At 47.7% G+C, this 17405-nt stretch overlaps 5 protein-coding genes across 5 annotated transcripts; all 5 read left to right on the forward strand.

Moving 5' to 3' along the window:
• Positions 1-521: 521 nt before the first annotated feature.
• EV420DRAFT_1562453 (thioredoxin) lies at positions 522-1603 on the forward strand. Its single transcript, XM_060473899.1, has 5 exons — positions 522-885; positions 935-1111; positions 1164-1238; positions 1294-1354; positions 1409-1603. Exons 1-5 carry the CDS (start codon positions 841-843, stop codon positions 1438-1440), a joined length of 390 nt encoding a protein of 129 aa, XP_060327442.1. The 5' UTR covers positions 522-840; the 3' UTR covers positions 1441-1603.
• A 1361-nt stretch (positions 1604-2964) lies between these two features.
• On the forward strand, positions 2965-4127 carry EV420DRAFT_1705203 (uncharacterized protein; the record flags this gene model as incomplete). Its single annotated transcript, XM_060479538.1, is given in 2 exon segments — positions 2965-3462; positions 3477-4127. Coding segments are annotated over 2 exon segments (1032 nt in total), but the record flags the coding sequence as incomplete, so codon positions are not given.
• A 1501-nt stretch (positions 4128-5628) lies between these two features.
• EV420DRAFT_1482775 (uncharacterized protein) lies at positions 5629-7179 on the forward strand (the record flags this gene model as incomplete). The annotated part of the gene is made up of 1 exon (XM_060469927.1): positions 5629-7179. The coding sequence occupies one exon, from the start codon at positions 5629-5631 to the stop codon at positions 7177-7179; it is 1551 nt and encodes a 516-aa protein (XP_060327444.1).
• Positions 7180-8779: 1600 nt separating this feature from the next.
• Positions 8780-12600, forward strand: EV420DRAFT_1482776 (uncharacterized protein; the record flags this gene model as incomplete). Its single annotated transcript, XM_060469928.1, has 20 exons — positions 8780-8808; positions 8867-8902; positions 8946-9060; positions 9286-9359; positions 9405-9461; positions 9653-9754; positions 9785-9802; positions 10039-10138; positions 10284-10293; positions 10352-10390; positions 10533-10647; positions 10783-10817; positions 10888-10948; positions 11195-11252; positions 11308-11355; positions 11666-11749; positions 11806-11975; positions 12044-12124; positions 12212-12251; positions 12322-12600. The coding sequence occupies 20 exons, from the start codon at positions 8780-8782 to the stop codon at positions 12598-12600; spliced, it is 1551 nt and encodes a 516-aa protein (XP_060327445.1).
• A 785-nt stretch (positions 12601-13385) lies between these two features.
• On the forward strand, positions 13386-14997 carry EV420DRAFT_740920 (uncharacterized protein). The gene is made up of 2 exons (XM_060483292.1): positions 13386-14868; positions 14938-14997. Exon 1 carries the CDS (start codon positions 13643-13645, stop codon positions 14834-14836), a length of 1194 nt encoding a protein of 397 aa, XP_060327446.1. The 5' UTR covers positions 13386-13642; the 3' UTR covers positions 14837-14868; positions 14938-14997.
• Positions 14998-17405: the final 2408 nt, after the last annotated feature.

Raw genomic sequence — 17405 nt, forward strand, 5'->3', positions numbered from 1 at the left:
ATCTTTCCAAATTGAGAGATATATGACCTTCTTAAGACTGCGAGAAGTGCACTGATTGTGAAAGAAGAATGTGCTAGGCATGTCACCAGAGTTAAGTCAGACGCCAGTATCCGAGTCCAATCATGAGAATTTACTCCTGACGTGTATGTCAATCCACAAGAACTTATCTTGCCCATAATCAAACTGTGAATGGTGCAAGAAATATACATCCGAGCTTCAGTCTTCCAGCACGTCGCGCCAAAACCATGTGAATTTACTCGATCTTCACCCAGTGACCCAATCCCTTCGTGAAGCTTTGAAGACCGAAGTTGGCAAAAATCAGTAAAAAGACGGTTATGAAGTAGGAACCAACTGAACTGGCTGCTTCGGGGCTAATATTCATCCGAGATAGCCTATTTTACCCCATTCTCCTCCATTGGGGGTAAAAACAGCCATTGCATAAGTATAGGCTTATCTTATCTTATCTTTTCACGTAATATCTTAATCGTTCTTATTTAATATTTTAAATTAAATTTTTTTGGGTGGCACCGTTTGCACGTGATGACTCCTTATGTAGTACGTCATCACTTCGCGTCTGTTTCTTGAATCTTCTCCACCAAGTTCCGGGTCTGCTCAGCCATTGACAATCAACCCTCCGGGCTGACTGAAGGGGCCCTACCCGACCCGGAATCCGATGCATGATGGATGATTGACTGCTTACAAACGATTTGTCAGAACGTTAAGATCGCGTGATCGCTCACCAAGCCGGCGGGATGGGAGTATAGAAATCCGCGACAAACTGACATCATTCCTACAATACCCACACACCACCCAACACCAATATCACCACAACTTCCCTCAATGGCGCCCCAAGCAATTAACTCCCTCGCCGATTTCAGGAAAATCGTGAGGACATACCTCATATTTGCTGTCAATGCCTAATCATGACTTGCAGATTGACGGTCCGAAACCCGTAGTCATAGACTTTTGGGCGACTTGGTGTGGTCCCTGCAAAATGATTGGACCTGTCTTCAAGAAACTTGCCGACAAGCCTGAATTTGCCGGCGTCGAATTCTATACCGTCGATGCCGACGAGCAACCCGATATTTTGGACGAGGTCCAGGTTTCTTCGGTACGTAGCTGATGCTATTTTTTTCGAACTTTCCGTCTGATACCTCAGTTAGATGCCTACTTTCCTCGCGTTCAAAGACGGAAACAAGATAGGGACGTCGATAGGTGCTGTACCGAAGAGCCTTTTGGTGAGACCGTCGTATGTTTGCTTGTAATCTCTGGGCTGATCCTGGGTTCGTGTAGGACCTTATCAATACGGCGGTCTTAGCCGCTTCACCTGTACCTGAAGATGCACCAGCCAAGGGTGAGTTTACTTGCCTTTACAAAAAGGTTTATCTGACATGAATTATCCAACCAGACGACGACGTACCTGTTGAGGCCAAGGCATGATTAGATTTCGTGATGTCATAGTTTTGTTCTCCATGCACACTGTAATTTTATTGGAACGATTTACACATTGTATTGTAACAATCCCGTGGTGAGAACTGTGGGAAAGTGCGAGATGATTCTGGCAATTCGGCAGTCCGGCATGCTGAGTAAGAGATTGGTAAGAAAATGATTGTACGGAAATTACTTAGAATAGTCGTAGTTTAGTATAAATATAAGAAGTCAATACAAGGGGGTTGCGGCCCGGCAAGCCGGCACATCGGGTTGGTCGGTCGGTCGGTCCAAAAGGTCCTTAAAATTTTTTTGCCCCCCTCTTGTAAAATATCATCCAGAGAACCTAGATACCGCTAGAGATGTTTATTTCAGCTGATATATGCATGGTAATGACCTCACATAACCCAAAGAGTGCCGGAAAAGCAGTCAAAACGATGTCGAAGGCTCGAAGCGCCAATGGCATGCTGCCGGATATCGGCAGGATTAGTCAGTACTGAGTTACCGGCTGTAAAAATATTTTCGAGTTCTTTCTCCGCTTTTGCTCCCAATGACAATAACATATCAGGTACGCCTCACGATAATTTCATTATCAATTTGACCGCATCAATGTATAGACACGAAATGATGGTTGCGTTCACTGTCCAGATTGCGAAGAATGGATCAACGTTGGAGCCGCAGTACCTGCTGCACTCGACAAAATACACCGTGGCAAGATATCATGTAAAGATACACAAAGGAGGAAGAAGGCTGCAAAGTCCCAACCCTCTATCTCAGATCTCTGGAAGAAGAAACCGGAACCGACAAAATCCAGTTTGCAACCGAGAGTAACAGTTATACAGACCCCGGCTCTACGCCCAATTGCAGTCACGGAAGCTGATCGTTTGCTTGACCGTTTGCAAGCTCATATCATACAACTTCCTGACCGGGAAGATGATGATGAAAACGCGCTAGGATTTGCTGGGAATCCACCAGGCGGGGTGGTTGTTGAGGAAGGAGAGGACCCATGGGAGGTATGGGATCCTATTCTCAACGGACTTCTACAGCGTCCAAAGGAGGACATCAAGGCATTGGTTAAACGTGGTAGAAAGGGGATGGATTCACTTCACAAGGTGTTTACCCACCTACTGAAAGGGCTACGCATTCCGGCAAGCTTGGTCGATGGTAAAGTGGAGCGCCTAATTGAAGCTATTGATGAAGTGTGAGTATTCTCTTCTCGAAGTAAGATTATGACTCATAGGAGCTATTAGGGCTGTAGGAAAGAAGCAAGCGGAAACTTCAGCTAAGCCTATTGCAGAGAGGCCGAGACATTCACCGGAGCCCATTGATGTTGATAGCATCCCGGAACCTCCCTCGCCATTCGTGCCCTGCGTTTGCGGAAGCTCAACGACAGCCGAAAAATAGCATCCTAGAAGCATGCTTTGGGGCTTCACAAGGAGTGGATGTTGGCTATAGGAAGCGGGCGGGTTGAACGGGTTGAACGTCTTGTGCGTACTGGCTTGAGACACGGAGTTGGTATTAAAACCATGCTAACAATATGTCAAGATTAACTCACCTATATCAACGCTAATTCGTTGCGAGAACCATCTCTTCTTAGCTATCGCTGAAGTCATTGATCTCACCTATCAAGGGAAGCATGTGTCAGAGTTGGCTGTCGCAATGCTCACTGATAAAACAACACTCGTCTCTTACCAACTCCTTTACCTCGTACCGACCACTTCTGACGATGGCCCCGAGTTAAAGCACGATTGGAAGTGGTCATACAAGAGAGGAGCATCACATCACCGCATTCCTGGAAGACTGGTGCATCCCATAAACCCGGATATCTCAACGTCCACACGAGGAAAGCCATTCTACGTCTTTGAGAGTGCGATTCTGCGGGCCCTTGGGATGTCGACGCTCGATGAACTTCCTGAAGATGGGCAGCTCTTGCCAGAGATGGTCGCATCTCCTGGCTTCCCTTACCTTCATGCGGGTCAAGCTTGTTTTGTCTGCGAACAAGACGGAAAGGAGCGTGAGGTCATCGATGCTGCTGTGAAGATGTGAAGATGTGCACATACTGTCAACCGAGTGTCCCTCTCGACAAATCAGCACCACGGGTCTTGGAGCACATTGGTGCGCACGTTTTGTTTGATAGCAACGTTGACAATGACCTCGAGCCATGTGGACTGTGTCTACGACCATCACCAATATGTACATGGTATTTGCGCAGGAGTAAAGGAACGGGCTACCAGGTTGATTGGAAAAAGTCAACATGCACGAACAGGATTCGGTTTAATTACAACGTTGCCGCCGCATCCTCCAACACTAGTCCCTGCTCGAACATTCCCATCCAATGTCAGCACTGTCCCGACAAGTCTCCCGCAGTGTGGTCCTACAACATGGTCGTTCATATAAAAAATAAGCATCCCCATGTTCAGCCGTCGAGCTACAAAGGGGCACATGAAACTGATGAGTTCGAGAAAGGATTGATGAAGAATATCTGGACTAACCGGCACAAGCGCAAGGAGGAGCGAAAAACTCAAGGCGGACGTCGTCTTGTAATCTCTGAGGTGCATAGCTCGCGGCTGACTCTAGCGTAAGTCATATACATTTAGTATCTTGGCCTTCATTTGATTTATTTGCGATATATAGTGACACAGTTGATGGAGACGCCGAAACAGAACACGACGATAATCAGGATGACCAGCTTGATCCTGAGGAACCTCTGGATGAGTACGACAACTCTGAAGCAGGGCCAAGCACACACCATTTGCAATCAGAGACAGCACCCCATGAGCCCAATCCCTTTGAACCATCTTTTTCCGCCGGTCAGGAAACACGAATCGGCCGTAAACGGAAGATACGGACCTGGAACTTGCGGGTGTGTGAATGTGGTGATGCCATTGAAGATCGTGATAGTCGAGATGTTATTGTGTGCAAAAACGAAGGCTGCGAGACAGAATTGGTGAGTTGAAATTGAATACATCTGTGTTGGAATGCTCACAAGATTGGATAGTATCACATTCAATGCGTTGGCCTGGAACGACGGGTCCCAAATTGGAAGTGTCGGTCATGTACAGTAGGAAAGCGTCGTCGCTAGCAGACAAAAACTGTATATCATCAGCGTTTAGATCGAGGATGAGAGGACTACGTAGGTGGAAAACTCGCACTGGCAGGTGACTCCGACACGGAGTGATTACATGATGTTTCCTTTGTGGGTATGTTTTTCCCACGGAGGTCGGTCGGTCGGTCGGTCCATCGAGGCCTTAAAAATTTTTTCGGCCTGATATGATTTTTTCGGTTTTTGCGACCCCCTTGAGTCAATAGGCAAACTCTTCACGAGTTTGTAACCCAGAGACTAGAGGTCTTACAAGCATTGTACTAGGATACAGTCCGAAATACAACAAGAACCCTAAGGTCTGTGAGCGCTGCGTCAAGAAAAATTCCTCAAAACTTGCCCCATGTGAGAAAATGCGGCAATCGTTCCCTGAAACGACGCGAGGGGATAAGTTACAACAGCAGATTGACCCGAAGGGTTGGGGTTAATCATCTTAAGTAAGCCATGCAGGAATTCCAAAACAGGAGGGTCGCCCGGCAGGCCCTAGCTTCTACTCCTGCCATCATATCGCAGAATCACGGTCTTCTTCTTTCACGTTGTCGAGGCTCGTCATCTCGCCAATATTGAATATCATGAATGTGATCTCTATCTGTATCACCTTTTATCCCGTTTCGATAGTAGGAGCAGCATTCCTTCCTGCGGTAGAACAATAAGGTCGGAATGACTCAAGGGCAGTCCAGTGCTTTTGGGTGAGGTCCAAAGGCGCCTAGTTCTGCATGGTATTAAACTCCCCTGATACACAGATTGTGCCCGCCCTCTAATATGATGTCATCGCCTGAATCTAGGCTTCGGGACTTTCTGGGCCGAACGAGATCATACCGGCGTTTTCTCCACCGTTCCCGTTTTCTTATATTCTATTAACGAACCATCACTTCACGCGTTCTTTGTTACCAGCCTGCTGTGAGTACTCTTCCCCTTCACATCGTATACCTCGTACACAGACAACATGTAGATTTGCCATATCTTGCGCAAAGACGAACCTTGTTGGTCGCTCTAAGATCACTACATTCCCAGTTCATATAACGCAAACTTTGTGTACGCATTCATATTTATGACCCCGCAGTTAAGATGCTGATGGAATCATACCCCAGTCTGATCTAATGAAAAGTCCTATACCTATCTGTTCTAATTGCGGCGCCGGCTTTGACGTTGATGCGTCCTACACCGAGTCGCTGAAACAGAATCTAGAGCTACTGCGATCCGGAAACGCATTGTTATCTGCTGAAGCGGCTCTCTTCCCCGAGTTCATCATGCACGCGGAGTTTGACCTCTTTCGGTATGACCGAGAGATTCAGTGCCACCTAGATACGGTTGAGAAGCTGAGGTGTGATCGCGCTGAAGTCGAAGAGTACATAAAGCAAAAGAAGTCACTTCTAGCGCCTATTCGTCGTCTCCCGCCAGAATTGCTGTGTACCGTTTTCAAGGAGGCGATAAGGGCGGAAGACCCGACGTCTTCACTGCGAATCGCCCTGGTATGCACCTACTGGCGCCGTCTCGCCGTCTCTACCCATTCATTATGGTCCACGATAAACCTCGACTTACAATGCCCATTTTCCAAGTCGTCTCGTGATAATCACGGGGCTTGGATTCCTCTATACCTCCACCGCTCTCAAGATGAACCTCTCCAAATCGACTTCCGGGATAGTCGACATAATGACGTCGACTTGGTTACGTGGCCGTCGCCCGGATTTATATCTGCTCTTTTTGCGGAGGCACGACGCTGGAGAGAAGTTCACATTTCATTCATGCATTCCCGACCTTTCTTTTTCCTCGGAGAGTTCATCAAAGATGTCACATTCCCTCGACTAGAATTACTCGAAGTCACATATTTCGGTGGATCGAATACCATCAACGCCATGACCTCCGTTATTCACCTCGCTCCCAATCTTCGAACGCTCTCTTTCAAAGGACATCTTTTATCCAATGATGAGGGAGCGCCTATGCCTTCGAACAAGATCCGCACGTTCAAGGCAGACATGATTCTCAGTGATATTGGACGTTTTGTCTCGACCATCGCTTCTATGCCCGAGCTAACCCACGTTACTGTTGGGTGCTTTACATGCCGCCACGCCGCAGATCGTCCAGTCGAGGTACTCCATCTAACCTCATTGACACTTCTCATGCACGACTACTCTTACAACAACCTTCAAGCCATCATCAAGCCTCTGCTCTTGCCGAATTTAGCTTCACTGTCTTTGGTACACGAGAAAGATGGCGTTTCAACAGGGAACCTATTCAAATTTTCCCATCTGGAGCACCTTCTCCGGTCTTGCGCCAAATCGCTACGCCGGCTTCATATCCTATATCTCCCTATGGACGCGAAAGACTTGATCCTTATGTTCGAGGCAATGCCACGGCTTCGCGAGCTTGCTATTCATTGGCCCCAGGCGCCTCAAGCTTCAATCGAAGCAATCGTTCGATATCTAGCTGACACGCGTCCAATAAACCTACCACACCTCTCGTCTCTTGAGCTGGTGTGGTGTCAGGATGTTGACGAAGAGCTGATAATAGATATGGTGGAAGTGCGGATGGCTTGTACGTCTCTTCGGCGGGTGACTTTGGGTAGGGATATGCCCCACACTAATCTAGGAGACAAGGCGAGGAGACGGATGCATCTTCTTGGGCTGGACGCCCGAGAAGATGGTGACTGAGTTCTTTATACTCTCCCTGATGTTTTGGTAGTGGCTCAATAATGTTGCGTTAAAGACAGAGCGCCGCTGCGTGATACATTCAATCGTGCTTTTGGGAAATATAATTGACATGAAGGTATGTTGCTCTAATCTATGAACGTCCTACTCCCAATGGTCACAAATATTCGCAGCCACCAACAGTGGCACCACTCTACAATCATTTGTTCCGGGGTTAGGCACGTACGAACAAATTGATGAGAAACTTACGCTATAGTACTGTCCAGTGCAACATACTGGAGTGGCGCAACTGCTGTAAGGCTCGCAGCCAGTTCCGACGTAACTGTTATACACCTGTAACAAGAGTCATGAATTTCACGAACAAACGTGGAATATCTGCGAGACGTACGAAGCTGAGCTTGCTGCAACACCAGACGTGTGCGGGTAGAACACATGTCGCTGCGGTGTCCCGAGCGTCAACGTCGAGACTAGGCGCTGCAGCGCAGAGGATGGCATAGAGAGGGAGTAGGGCAAGAGCTTGCTTGAACATCATCGTGGAGGATGTTGCAATGATAGTAACCTGAAAAAATCGTTGCCTCTTAAATACAACAACTCAGAGCGGCGCCTTGGTCTCCAGCGGCATCTATTCGGAACGTTGCTGTCAGTACGTTGTGGTCCTACCAGTTCAACATTCTACTCTCCCCCAGGTAGACTCGCCCCGTGTCCTCCATATGATGCGGACGACAGTCATGGGAAGCTGTATCAAGCGGCGGTTCACTTCTTTGCGGTCTTGACCCACTCGTAGAGCCGTTCCATTACCTCTACCAGGCTGAAAAACGGGAAATGGCCGGGAGGTTCGTGCATCATTGTGCTGACAAACCTGTCGGAAACGATGTCAGTACCGTGTGGGTACAGGAACATATCTCACACAGTTCATTTTTATGCCCGGAGACTTTATATGGATTCTGTCGCCACTGTCAGTACGGCTAAATTCGCAATGCGTGCTTTCTGACGTTCAGTTTGGAAGAATAGCAAGAACGGTTTTTGTCTCGCCGTTTACACGTACTTACTGCTCTGTCGCAGGTCGGGGATGGTTGAAAGTTTTGTCATTGTTTAGTTGGCAGGTTATCTGCTTAAAAGCTTCGCCATTTGTTAAGGCAGCCCAGGTAGACACTCCAGTTCATCGTAGACCGCGACTTGAATGGATAATTTGTGTTATCCATTCTCACATAATAATGCCCATGGGCATCTTAACCTCCAGATCCCCATGATTAGCTGAGATACACGTCGAGTGGCTACGATGATCACTTTTCCGGGTACTCTGATGCTCTGAACACGGAGGGACCCTTATAGCAACTTCCGAGCTACTTGTCTTCGTTAATACGGGGTGAGTACATTCATCAGTACATTCATCACACTCTCAGTTGAAGATCTTCTAATGAGAGCATCTTAGCAGATTTAAATCACAGTTTTCCCGGCTTCGATAATAACATTGACAAAGCTCAAACACATTGATTAACCTCCTAACAGGCTGTTCTATCAATCGCGCTCCCCTTCACGCGTATGTGCAGCCACCAATACTGTTTTGAGTCTAAATAGATTACTTTTCAGACTCAAGCTCCCCATGAACAAACGACATAAACAGAAACATACGTAGTCAAATGTACCAGTGCAACAGACTGGTTGTGCACAATTGCTAACGGGATTGCAGTGGGTCCCAACGTAACTGTGCAATACCTATGGAAAGGTCAGTTTCACGAACGGCTTAAATGCTCATTGCACATACATAGGTCAGCGTGGTGCAACAATAGATATAGGCAGGAGGCGTGCATGAAGCTCGAGCCTCCAAGTCCACTGCAACTTTGGGACCAGGCGCAGCTGCGCAGAGCATCACATACAGAGGAAGTAAGACGAGGGGTTTCTTGAACATCATGGTAATGAGCAAGTAAAGGAACGATGCTGGAATATGCAGGTCAGAGTCCACTTAAATACATGCATCTCTGAACTCAAAGAGCTGTCTAGGCATGCTAAGTACTAGCAGCACACGCGTTGGATTGTAGGCTCATCCTCGGAACTGTCAACAGCAGAAACTGGAAGATAAAATCACGCGGAAATTTACTGTTCTGATAGGTAGAGCGTTCCAGGTGGCTCGAAGTAGAGGTATTCGACGGCCTCGACAAGCTAAACTTCACTGGACGGGGAAAGTAAGCCGCTGTCCATGATGGAAAACGCTTGGAAAACGCCAACAGCACTGTGCCGACCAAATTGCCGAACACTCAGCGCACCAGGTTTACCGCCCGTGTGAGGTTCGTGTACAACTGTGCATACGGGTGTTGGGTTTATTTACCTACTCCGAGCCAGACGCTCCTGAAACCCAAAATAATTCAGCGCGCAAGGAAATGTTTCCTCGGTTAGCCTCAGTTGATCACTGAATCCAGAATCATCTTGGTATTTCTGTTCTTGACCTGATGGAAACATTTCACCTGTCGCCCCAAAGGTTATCCGCAGGGGTAGGAGTCCAAGTCATGTTGATTCTCAGGGTGCCACTAAGCGATTTCTATGCGAACCGTCCTCTCCCGGGGCATCCCGTATTTCATAGGTACGTCATCTGCGTGTTTGCGAGAAACAGACCAGCAAAGCGAAGCAGGTAAGTAATTTCAGCTTCTGGTGATGGACATGGGGATACAGAAGAGATATAACTGCTGTCTCGACTATCTAGCAAAACCTTTCGGTAGTAGTCACGGACGAGCAGGAAACAAAATAGGACAGAAGTCAGTTTGATGACGGATGATAAATCAGGACACTGGAGCGTTTAACCACGGTCTCACCAAATTACACTTTCTTTCTGGTCTCCGGAATTTTTGTCAACTAATATTGTGGTAGAGCTTACTGTATCGCCCAAGCCTTGAAGAGCTGTTCGACTTCGACTAAAATGAAGAGAAGCCGATGTGGCGAATGCCGGCGGCATTGCGCTGACCAACTGGTCCGTGGGAACGCTAGTAGTAACGTTCCCTGTCTGGAACTTGAAAATGTTTCGACTTGCCTTCGTCCTATGCTATTCTTCGCGTACGATTGCTGAGCACATTAATTTTTTTAATCATGATTTGAATACGAATACTTGCCTCCAGTTCTTGGCAGGTGAGTGACTGTTTCATTTCTGTTTCGCCAACTCACCGTCCTTCCCCAACATCAATAGGCACATATTGTCTGTCTATCGACAAGAAACGACTGTTTTGTGCGCCAACTAAAAATAATAGAGATCAGAATTTTGCGCAGTGTAGTGACCACCAAATTTTTTCAAGTCTGCCAAATATGATGAAGCCGACGGATTGCCCGAACAGAACCTATCTGCCCTCTGCGAATTTTCCGTTGCCTAGACAAAGATAGTGTATCCAAGCGCGCACATCAAACGCGGCATCATCGTGTCGCCGATGTAATCACTGTTCTGCTGAGGATAGTCGTACTTTGGACAAATATGCTAACTTCTACGGAGTGAGTGTTCACTATCACGCACGAAAGTGGGCTAACACAACCTCGTAGATCTACGGAGTGAGATCAATGCTCGCATGGAAAGTTGTGTCTAAAGGATTCACTTTCAATTAGGTCTAACCTCGCGATCCATTGAAGATTTGCGCAAAATGTTTCCCGAATTTTTGTTAGTCGTACGTGCCCGCACAACCTATCTTCAACGGGCTCCGTTCATCATCAATGGTGACACTGCGGCTTTGACAGCTAGGCCAGACATGTGTTCCTGCTGCAGCGTGCCGACGTCTAGAACGCTCAACCTCCGACGGTTAGTCTCACTGAAAACCAACGGGCCGGGTCATTGAAAAGGACCCTCTTGGCGATATATGTACGTTACGGGAGGAGGATAGGCTTCGGCTACGGTCTATCATCTGAACTTGGCCACTGTTCTTTCCCTGAAGTCTCGACGTAGTCAGAGAGTAGGTGCCCGACTGTGTCTTTTGATGCACTTCGACGACCTTGTCAACGCGAATAAGTTAAGTATATTAGTCTTCAGAGCGAAATGCATGTATAGAAAGCAATTGGCAGGTTTTATCGAGGATTTCCAAGTCCCGCTTGTGCGCACTCAAAACGTACGTGAATCTCCTGTTTACCCATAACCTTATGGACATGTCATCGGTGTTGTAGGTTTTTACCTCATATCGGGACCTTATCATCACCAATGGCCGCACGTCGGTACGCTGTATCACCATCGGGGCTACTTACTGGAGGCACCAGATTTTCCCGACGGTTCCGGCCTTTTCACGCTCTGAGGCGGTGCACAAGCGAAAGCAATTTTTCTTTTTTTTTTTTTCGTTCCGATGCACAATGCCTTTCTTCCAAGTCAAGAGAGAGTCAGCGAAACCAGAACCAAGGGCGAGCATAGAATTGGCGTGACTATAGCAATGCTCACGATGGAAGCCCCTCGTTTCTGGACGGTGTCGGGAGCTCAGAGTTTACCGTTTATAACTGGATCCTTTTGATCTTTTGAACGGGGTGCTTTCAGTGTTGTTTGCAATCTCTTGCACCGTGGATACGTTTGCTACGCGGTCGGAAGTTTCGCGAGGCCTTGCTTATTCGATATCACAAGGTATGTAAATTTCTCCTGTGCAAGGTTAGATTCCTTCAGCCTGATAATATATCAAGCACTACCATGTGCATAAACCCCGCCTCTCAGAAAATTTCTTCGGTGCATACCAGGCTCGACTTCGGTCCCGAAAGTTATACCCCCTTGGAGCTTGGAGCATGACTGTCATTGTCCCTCCAAAGCAGTTTAAACACCGTATGCTATCACACAAGCTCTATGATATGCGACGGTATTTGTCGTGGCGTAGGTGAATGCTACCATTCAACTTGTGCACTATTGGTCTGATCATGAATACAGCGCTAAGGGCAATATGGTGGACTTGAACGCTTCAAGTCAAGGACGGAAGTTGTTCCGCACGGCTGACGGCATACCATCGTAGTACGTCCTACACAGTTCTGGTGAATTGAGGAACGAATTTCCCAATTTGTCCTCCGGTTTTGATGTGCACTGTGAATTCCTGTGTAGCCCGGTGCCTTCGTCGTCCCTGGCTCCCTCGACTTGCTCCGTAGGCGAAGTGACACTTAATCGCCATTCAATCAGTTAATCATTCCGGCTATCCACCACCCTTCCCGTAGTCCGGAAAGAATCTAGTCTGGTATCTATTCGCCTCTATTCTTCCACTTGCCCGCTTCTTCCGCTTTCTCGGAAAACACCACGTTTCACACTTTTACGGATTGCTACCAGAAAGTCGATACACCGAGTCCTGGGTTGACACCAGCACAGCATCCAGGCAGAGCGCCACCTATGTGCCGTCGCTCTGGTATCTCTACGTTTCTTGTGCCCACTACCTGGACCCTTTGGTGTACGCCATCAAATACGCGAATCAACCAAATCCTGAATCAAAGTCCAGCTAGTAGTTTACCCGGTTCTCTTAGAAGCAGGATTTACAGCAACGTATACGACCTTCCGACTCTCGAAGAGTCACAGCTTGAAGGGCTTTTTCAAATCGGCGTCAACTCGCATCACGTTTTCCTTTCTACACAGGGTCAATGGAACAGCTGTAAGGGGAGGAGGAGCGAATATCGAACGACCATGACACCGGTCATTAAGTTGATTTTTATCTTGCGTGAGAGGGCATCTCCGTCACTGCCTCTGTTACCGGTGTAAAGCATGGTGCGCGTCTAATTTTTTTATGGTCAAGTTCTGGACAGAACTTCATATCGTCAAGTCGGAAAAACAACCCTGTGTGCCAGAGTATTTGGAAGCTTCATGGTTTGATGGCCCTTTTTTATGCGGTTTCAATTTGATTTATACCCATTTGTTTCCATTTTGTAGGGGCAACCCCGAAAATGTTTTACTTCGCGAGGTAGGTATCGCAGTCATTCCGTATCCGATATATACTTCTTGAGGTTCCATGACCAGATGAACACATAATCAACGATGTTTTCAATATCCCCTGTCTCTTTTGACTTCATCAAGGAAGATCAAGGAAGATAGCAAAAACATTAGTGATGGTCGCCGAGGAAAACACGCGTCGTTAATTGGATAACTACGGCGTCATCCGTTCATGCGGTAGCTTTTGTCTGACGATCGGAGGTATTTTCTCTCACTTGCCACGAATCACGACCTTCTTATTCGTGCTCAATTCGTCAGCTGCCACCGTTTCTCATGCTCAACGCTCCACGCTGGTCATTCAAACGTTATTCTTGATAACAGTATAACGACGGAACGTTTCAAGCTATCTGTTCCATTCTATTCTAGCTCCGTCGCAGGAAAACACTTAGCGCCTACGGCGTTCGGACCTTGCTGAATCTCGACTGTGTACCTGATTTCATCACAAGATCACACATCGCACTCCCTGGATGAGTGTATTATAATAAAACCCCGGAAGGCATCACTTACGTTGCTAGCCCACATATATACTCATCCTGGAGGCCGCCACCGGTGATTTTCTCCATGCCATCTTCCAGTCGCAGCAGCATCCCACACCCTCGTCGCCGTCCCCCTTCACCTGTCTCTATGTACGCACTACCTGATTTTGGCGCGCCAAAACCACCGAAACCTCTGGTCAAGATAGAGAAGAAGGCGAAGAAATCGAAATTATCTTCTGTTCTCTCTTCATCCGATCCATCTTCCCAGACTTCTTTTCCAACACTTTCCCCAACGTCGAGCCTTGGCTCATCTCTCCGCACAACTCGCACCTCACGTTCTTCCTTCTCCCTTTCTCCTCTGTTGAGGCGCATCGGTATTGGCCGTAAGAAATCCGTGTCAACGGTGCCGCCGCCTCCAGTACCAGATAATGTTCTCCCGGTCCCTCAGCATCAGCGTCGTGAGGAAAGTCGGCCCACATATACGCCGGAAGGGAGAACAAAGTCGTATGGTGCCACTGAAATATCCCCCGCTTCATCGACGTTTCCCTATGGCGCTACTCTTCTGCACCCGAAGACTTTGAATCCCCCCAAGACACCCAGAAGGCCCAAAACTGCGCCGTCCGGCTATGTTCCACGTAATTTCGCGCCGGAACCATGGTCATCCCAAACCCCGCCGTCCGATAAATTCCTCCATCCCACGCGATATCAGATGAACCAATCGCAGTTATCCTTTAATGACCGGTCCATCGCGACTCGATCCCGTACATCTTCAGAATCATCCTGCTATTCTCAGGAAAGTGCTCTATCCGACAGACACCTCCGCACTTACAATTCCTCCATCTTACGCCCTGATGCTATTCAATCTTCGTCTCGCCTGCATCCTCCATCATTGGCGCCAGGAAGACTCCGCACTCTTTCCGAAATCTCATCGAAGACTCATATACCTGAGTCCAAGCCTCCTCTAATGGAATTCAGTTTGAAGTCACCGAAATCAGCGCCCATCAAGAAACAGACAAGTCTTGATAAAATCAACCCTTCTCAGGCGGTTACAACACCTCCAAAACTCAAGCGTCCCAGGACAGCACCGCATGCATTTGTTTCAAGGGATCCAGCCTTGTTCATTGCGCCACGTCCTGATACGCCATTCCTCCATTACCTGGAAGGCTCTCGGGGTTACGTTGAGGTTTCAGGCTGGAGAGAACGTAAACAGGGCTGGAGTGGCGAGTGGAACAGAGATAATTTGCAGGAAGTCATAGGTGTATTGCGAAATTTACGGTGAAACCTCTGGAAGGGAACATCGGGAGGGCTTAGGTTAGTGACGCTCGGTGTCTTTGTCCAACACCCAATGACTGACGGGCGCTCTAGATTTTTTCCTATTAGGTCTCATTTGACATATCGCGCATTCATTCATTCATTCACGCTGTTGTTGTAACATCATCGCACATACTCAGGCTATCTGTAATTCTAATATCGGACCGAATGGTTTACCAAACTCACATTGAGGACTTCGACGCCGGCCCCATGATCATTGATGACTCAAAAAACAAACAGTAAGCACGGCTACATCTCTTGCTTGTTTATCGGTTTAGTAACGCGGTACACTGCAGCGTTTACGAACACTACGATCGAATCTCAGCTGGACGGTGCGCATCTGGTGACTGTTGGCTCTGACTGGGGGAATATTTACGATACCTTGATATCTATCAACTTAGCTCTGTTCGACTCTATTAATATAGCGATTCCGCTCCACAGACCAGATAGCCTGCAGCCCGTAGGAGCTTATTCCGTGTCATCCGCAATATGTGAGGGACTGGTACTCACGACTTGTGGGAGATACGTTGAGAAAATGCTTCTTTCTAATTCTATGCTCGCTGCCGACCACGGGAGACCGCGTAGAAGACGCCACTATGATACGTCGGTCCGTCATAAATACCGTAAGTCTCCATCAAGACGAGGCACATGAGGAAGCTATGAAAGTCTTGGTACTCCATCCAGCGCTGCTCATTGGTTCGCTATACTTTGAATCTTGACGTTTCAGGCTGCCCTTCCCGTCGACCTTTCCATCTCTTAGACGCCCCATTGACACGGGGCTCGCTGTTCACTGACGAAAGCGAAGGTGTTTTTCAGGATCGGTTGAGGGAGGAAGACCGGTCCGCCGTCGGTGCGGTGATTGTGGCCCCAATGTGATACTCCTATCCCACAGTACTTACTGTTGCGCAGGGGCGCAAATGCTCAGCATGGTGAAATTAATTTCTTAATTGAAAGAGATATTATGGACGTCCCTGAACGGCGCCTCTTGAATAGTATCACTGACATCACGCTGGAACCATCAGTTTCGGTAGCGACGACACTGCTGCTACTACTACTCTACTACTACTAGGACTGATATGACGAGGAACGATCCGTCGGTTAGACTTTCAACGTCAGGTATTCTGCAAATTCAGGCACACTTATTCACGAAACGGTAATCTCAGAACGAAGAGGTAGGTCTATCACCCGAGTCACTATCGGAGTTCGGCCCTCAAATCTCCATTGAAATGTATACATCGAGAGAGGCGCCGAATCGTGTGGGCCTGGGCTCGTAGAGTCATAAAGAAGATCAGCGGCTGCCGATGAAAATCTTTTTGAGGGAGATGCTTCCAGTCTAGTATAATTCCAGATGGTGGAATAACACTGCGCCAGAGTTGATCGAAAATAACACTTCGGTACTTGTATAGCCAAGAACGCCAAGAGGAGTGTATTTATAACCTTTCGGATAGTGACACTGGACTATGCATCACTGATTTTTCTGTCTGTGAAACAAAGCCAGTCGACCCACCGAAGTCTCCCCAATGTGAGCTACACAGGGTACGCCGGCGCAGCAGAGATACAGTACTCAATGTTGAAACGTTGACCCCGCATCTATGATTGATACAAAATGAGAATGAATTAGAAGTGCATTCACCTTTATGTGCTCCAGTCATACAATTGGCTGTTACGAATTTTCGCGTTAGGAATATGATTCCGCGCGCGCAGCGACAAGATGCGATGACGATATCACGCGGCCTTGTGCTTCCGGTGTGAAGAATCAAAAAAGTTCTTCTCGTGAATAGATTTGAGTATATCAGCAGGCTCTTCGCTGCCGTTTCCTGCTATCCGCTGACAAAAAGGCCGGGTCGTGGTTTAGATATCATACCGTAACGATCCACCTGAAGTGGAGGAGACTGCTTGATACACTGATATCAGAGGCCACGCCGCAACATCCCGAGAAGCCTCCTGGATAGATGTGGGAAAGAGAATGGAACCAGATAAACCGTCGTTATGGTTTTAAAGACTCCTTGATAATTGATACAGATCGAATCCGGAGCCGGGGAGAAAGGTCTAGTTGGGAGTGTCGGAGTATCAGCTTTATTAATGGATTGAGGTGGCGGCGGTGGTGACCTGGTTCAACAGTCACGGACGAGGTCCTCGTCTGGTAGATGCAAACAGGCATGATTCGCAATACTGATGGGCCAAGGTTGTAGAGCCTAGTCAACGAGCATCCTCCAACACCAATACATTCAAGTCTGAGAGCCTACAAATGAAAGAGGATGCAGGCGGCGGGTGTGAACAATTGGGATCTACGGACGCACGCCCCATCGACAATAATTTCAGTGGAACTGAACGTGATACGTTCGGCTGGCTCGGAGGGATCAATTAAAATTAGAGGTAATACTGGCCGGTTGTTATCACAGACGAGATATACATTATACTTCGGAATAGCTGGGTAAGCAATGAGTCATCGAATCCAATTTTGAGATCTTCCTCACCTTTCATGGCGTCGAAGAGTTACCATCATCTGTTTCGTGTATTTCCATAGAAATTTATGT

Source organism: Desarmillaria tabescens, assembly GCF_030435595.1.
Source record: "Desarmillaria tabescens strain CCBAS 213 chromosome Unknown EV420scaffold_35, whole genome shotgun sequence".
In the NCBI taxonomy this organism is placed as follows: Eukaryota; Fungi; Basidiomycota; class Agaricomycetes; order Agaricales; family Physalacriaceae; genus Desarmillaria; species Desarmillaria tabescens.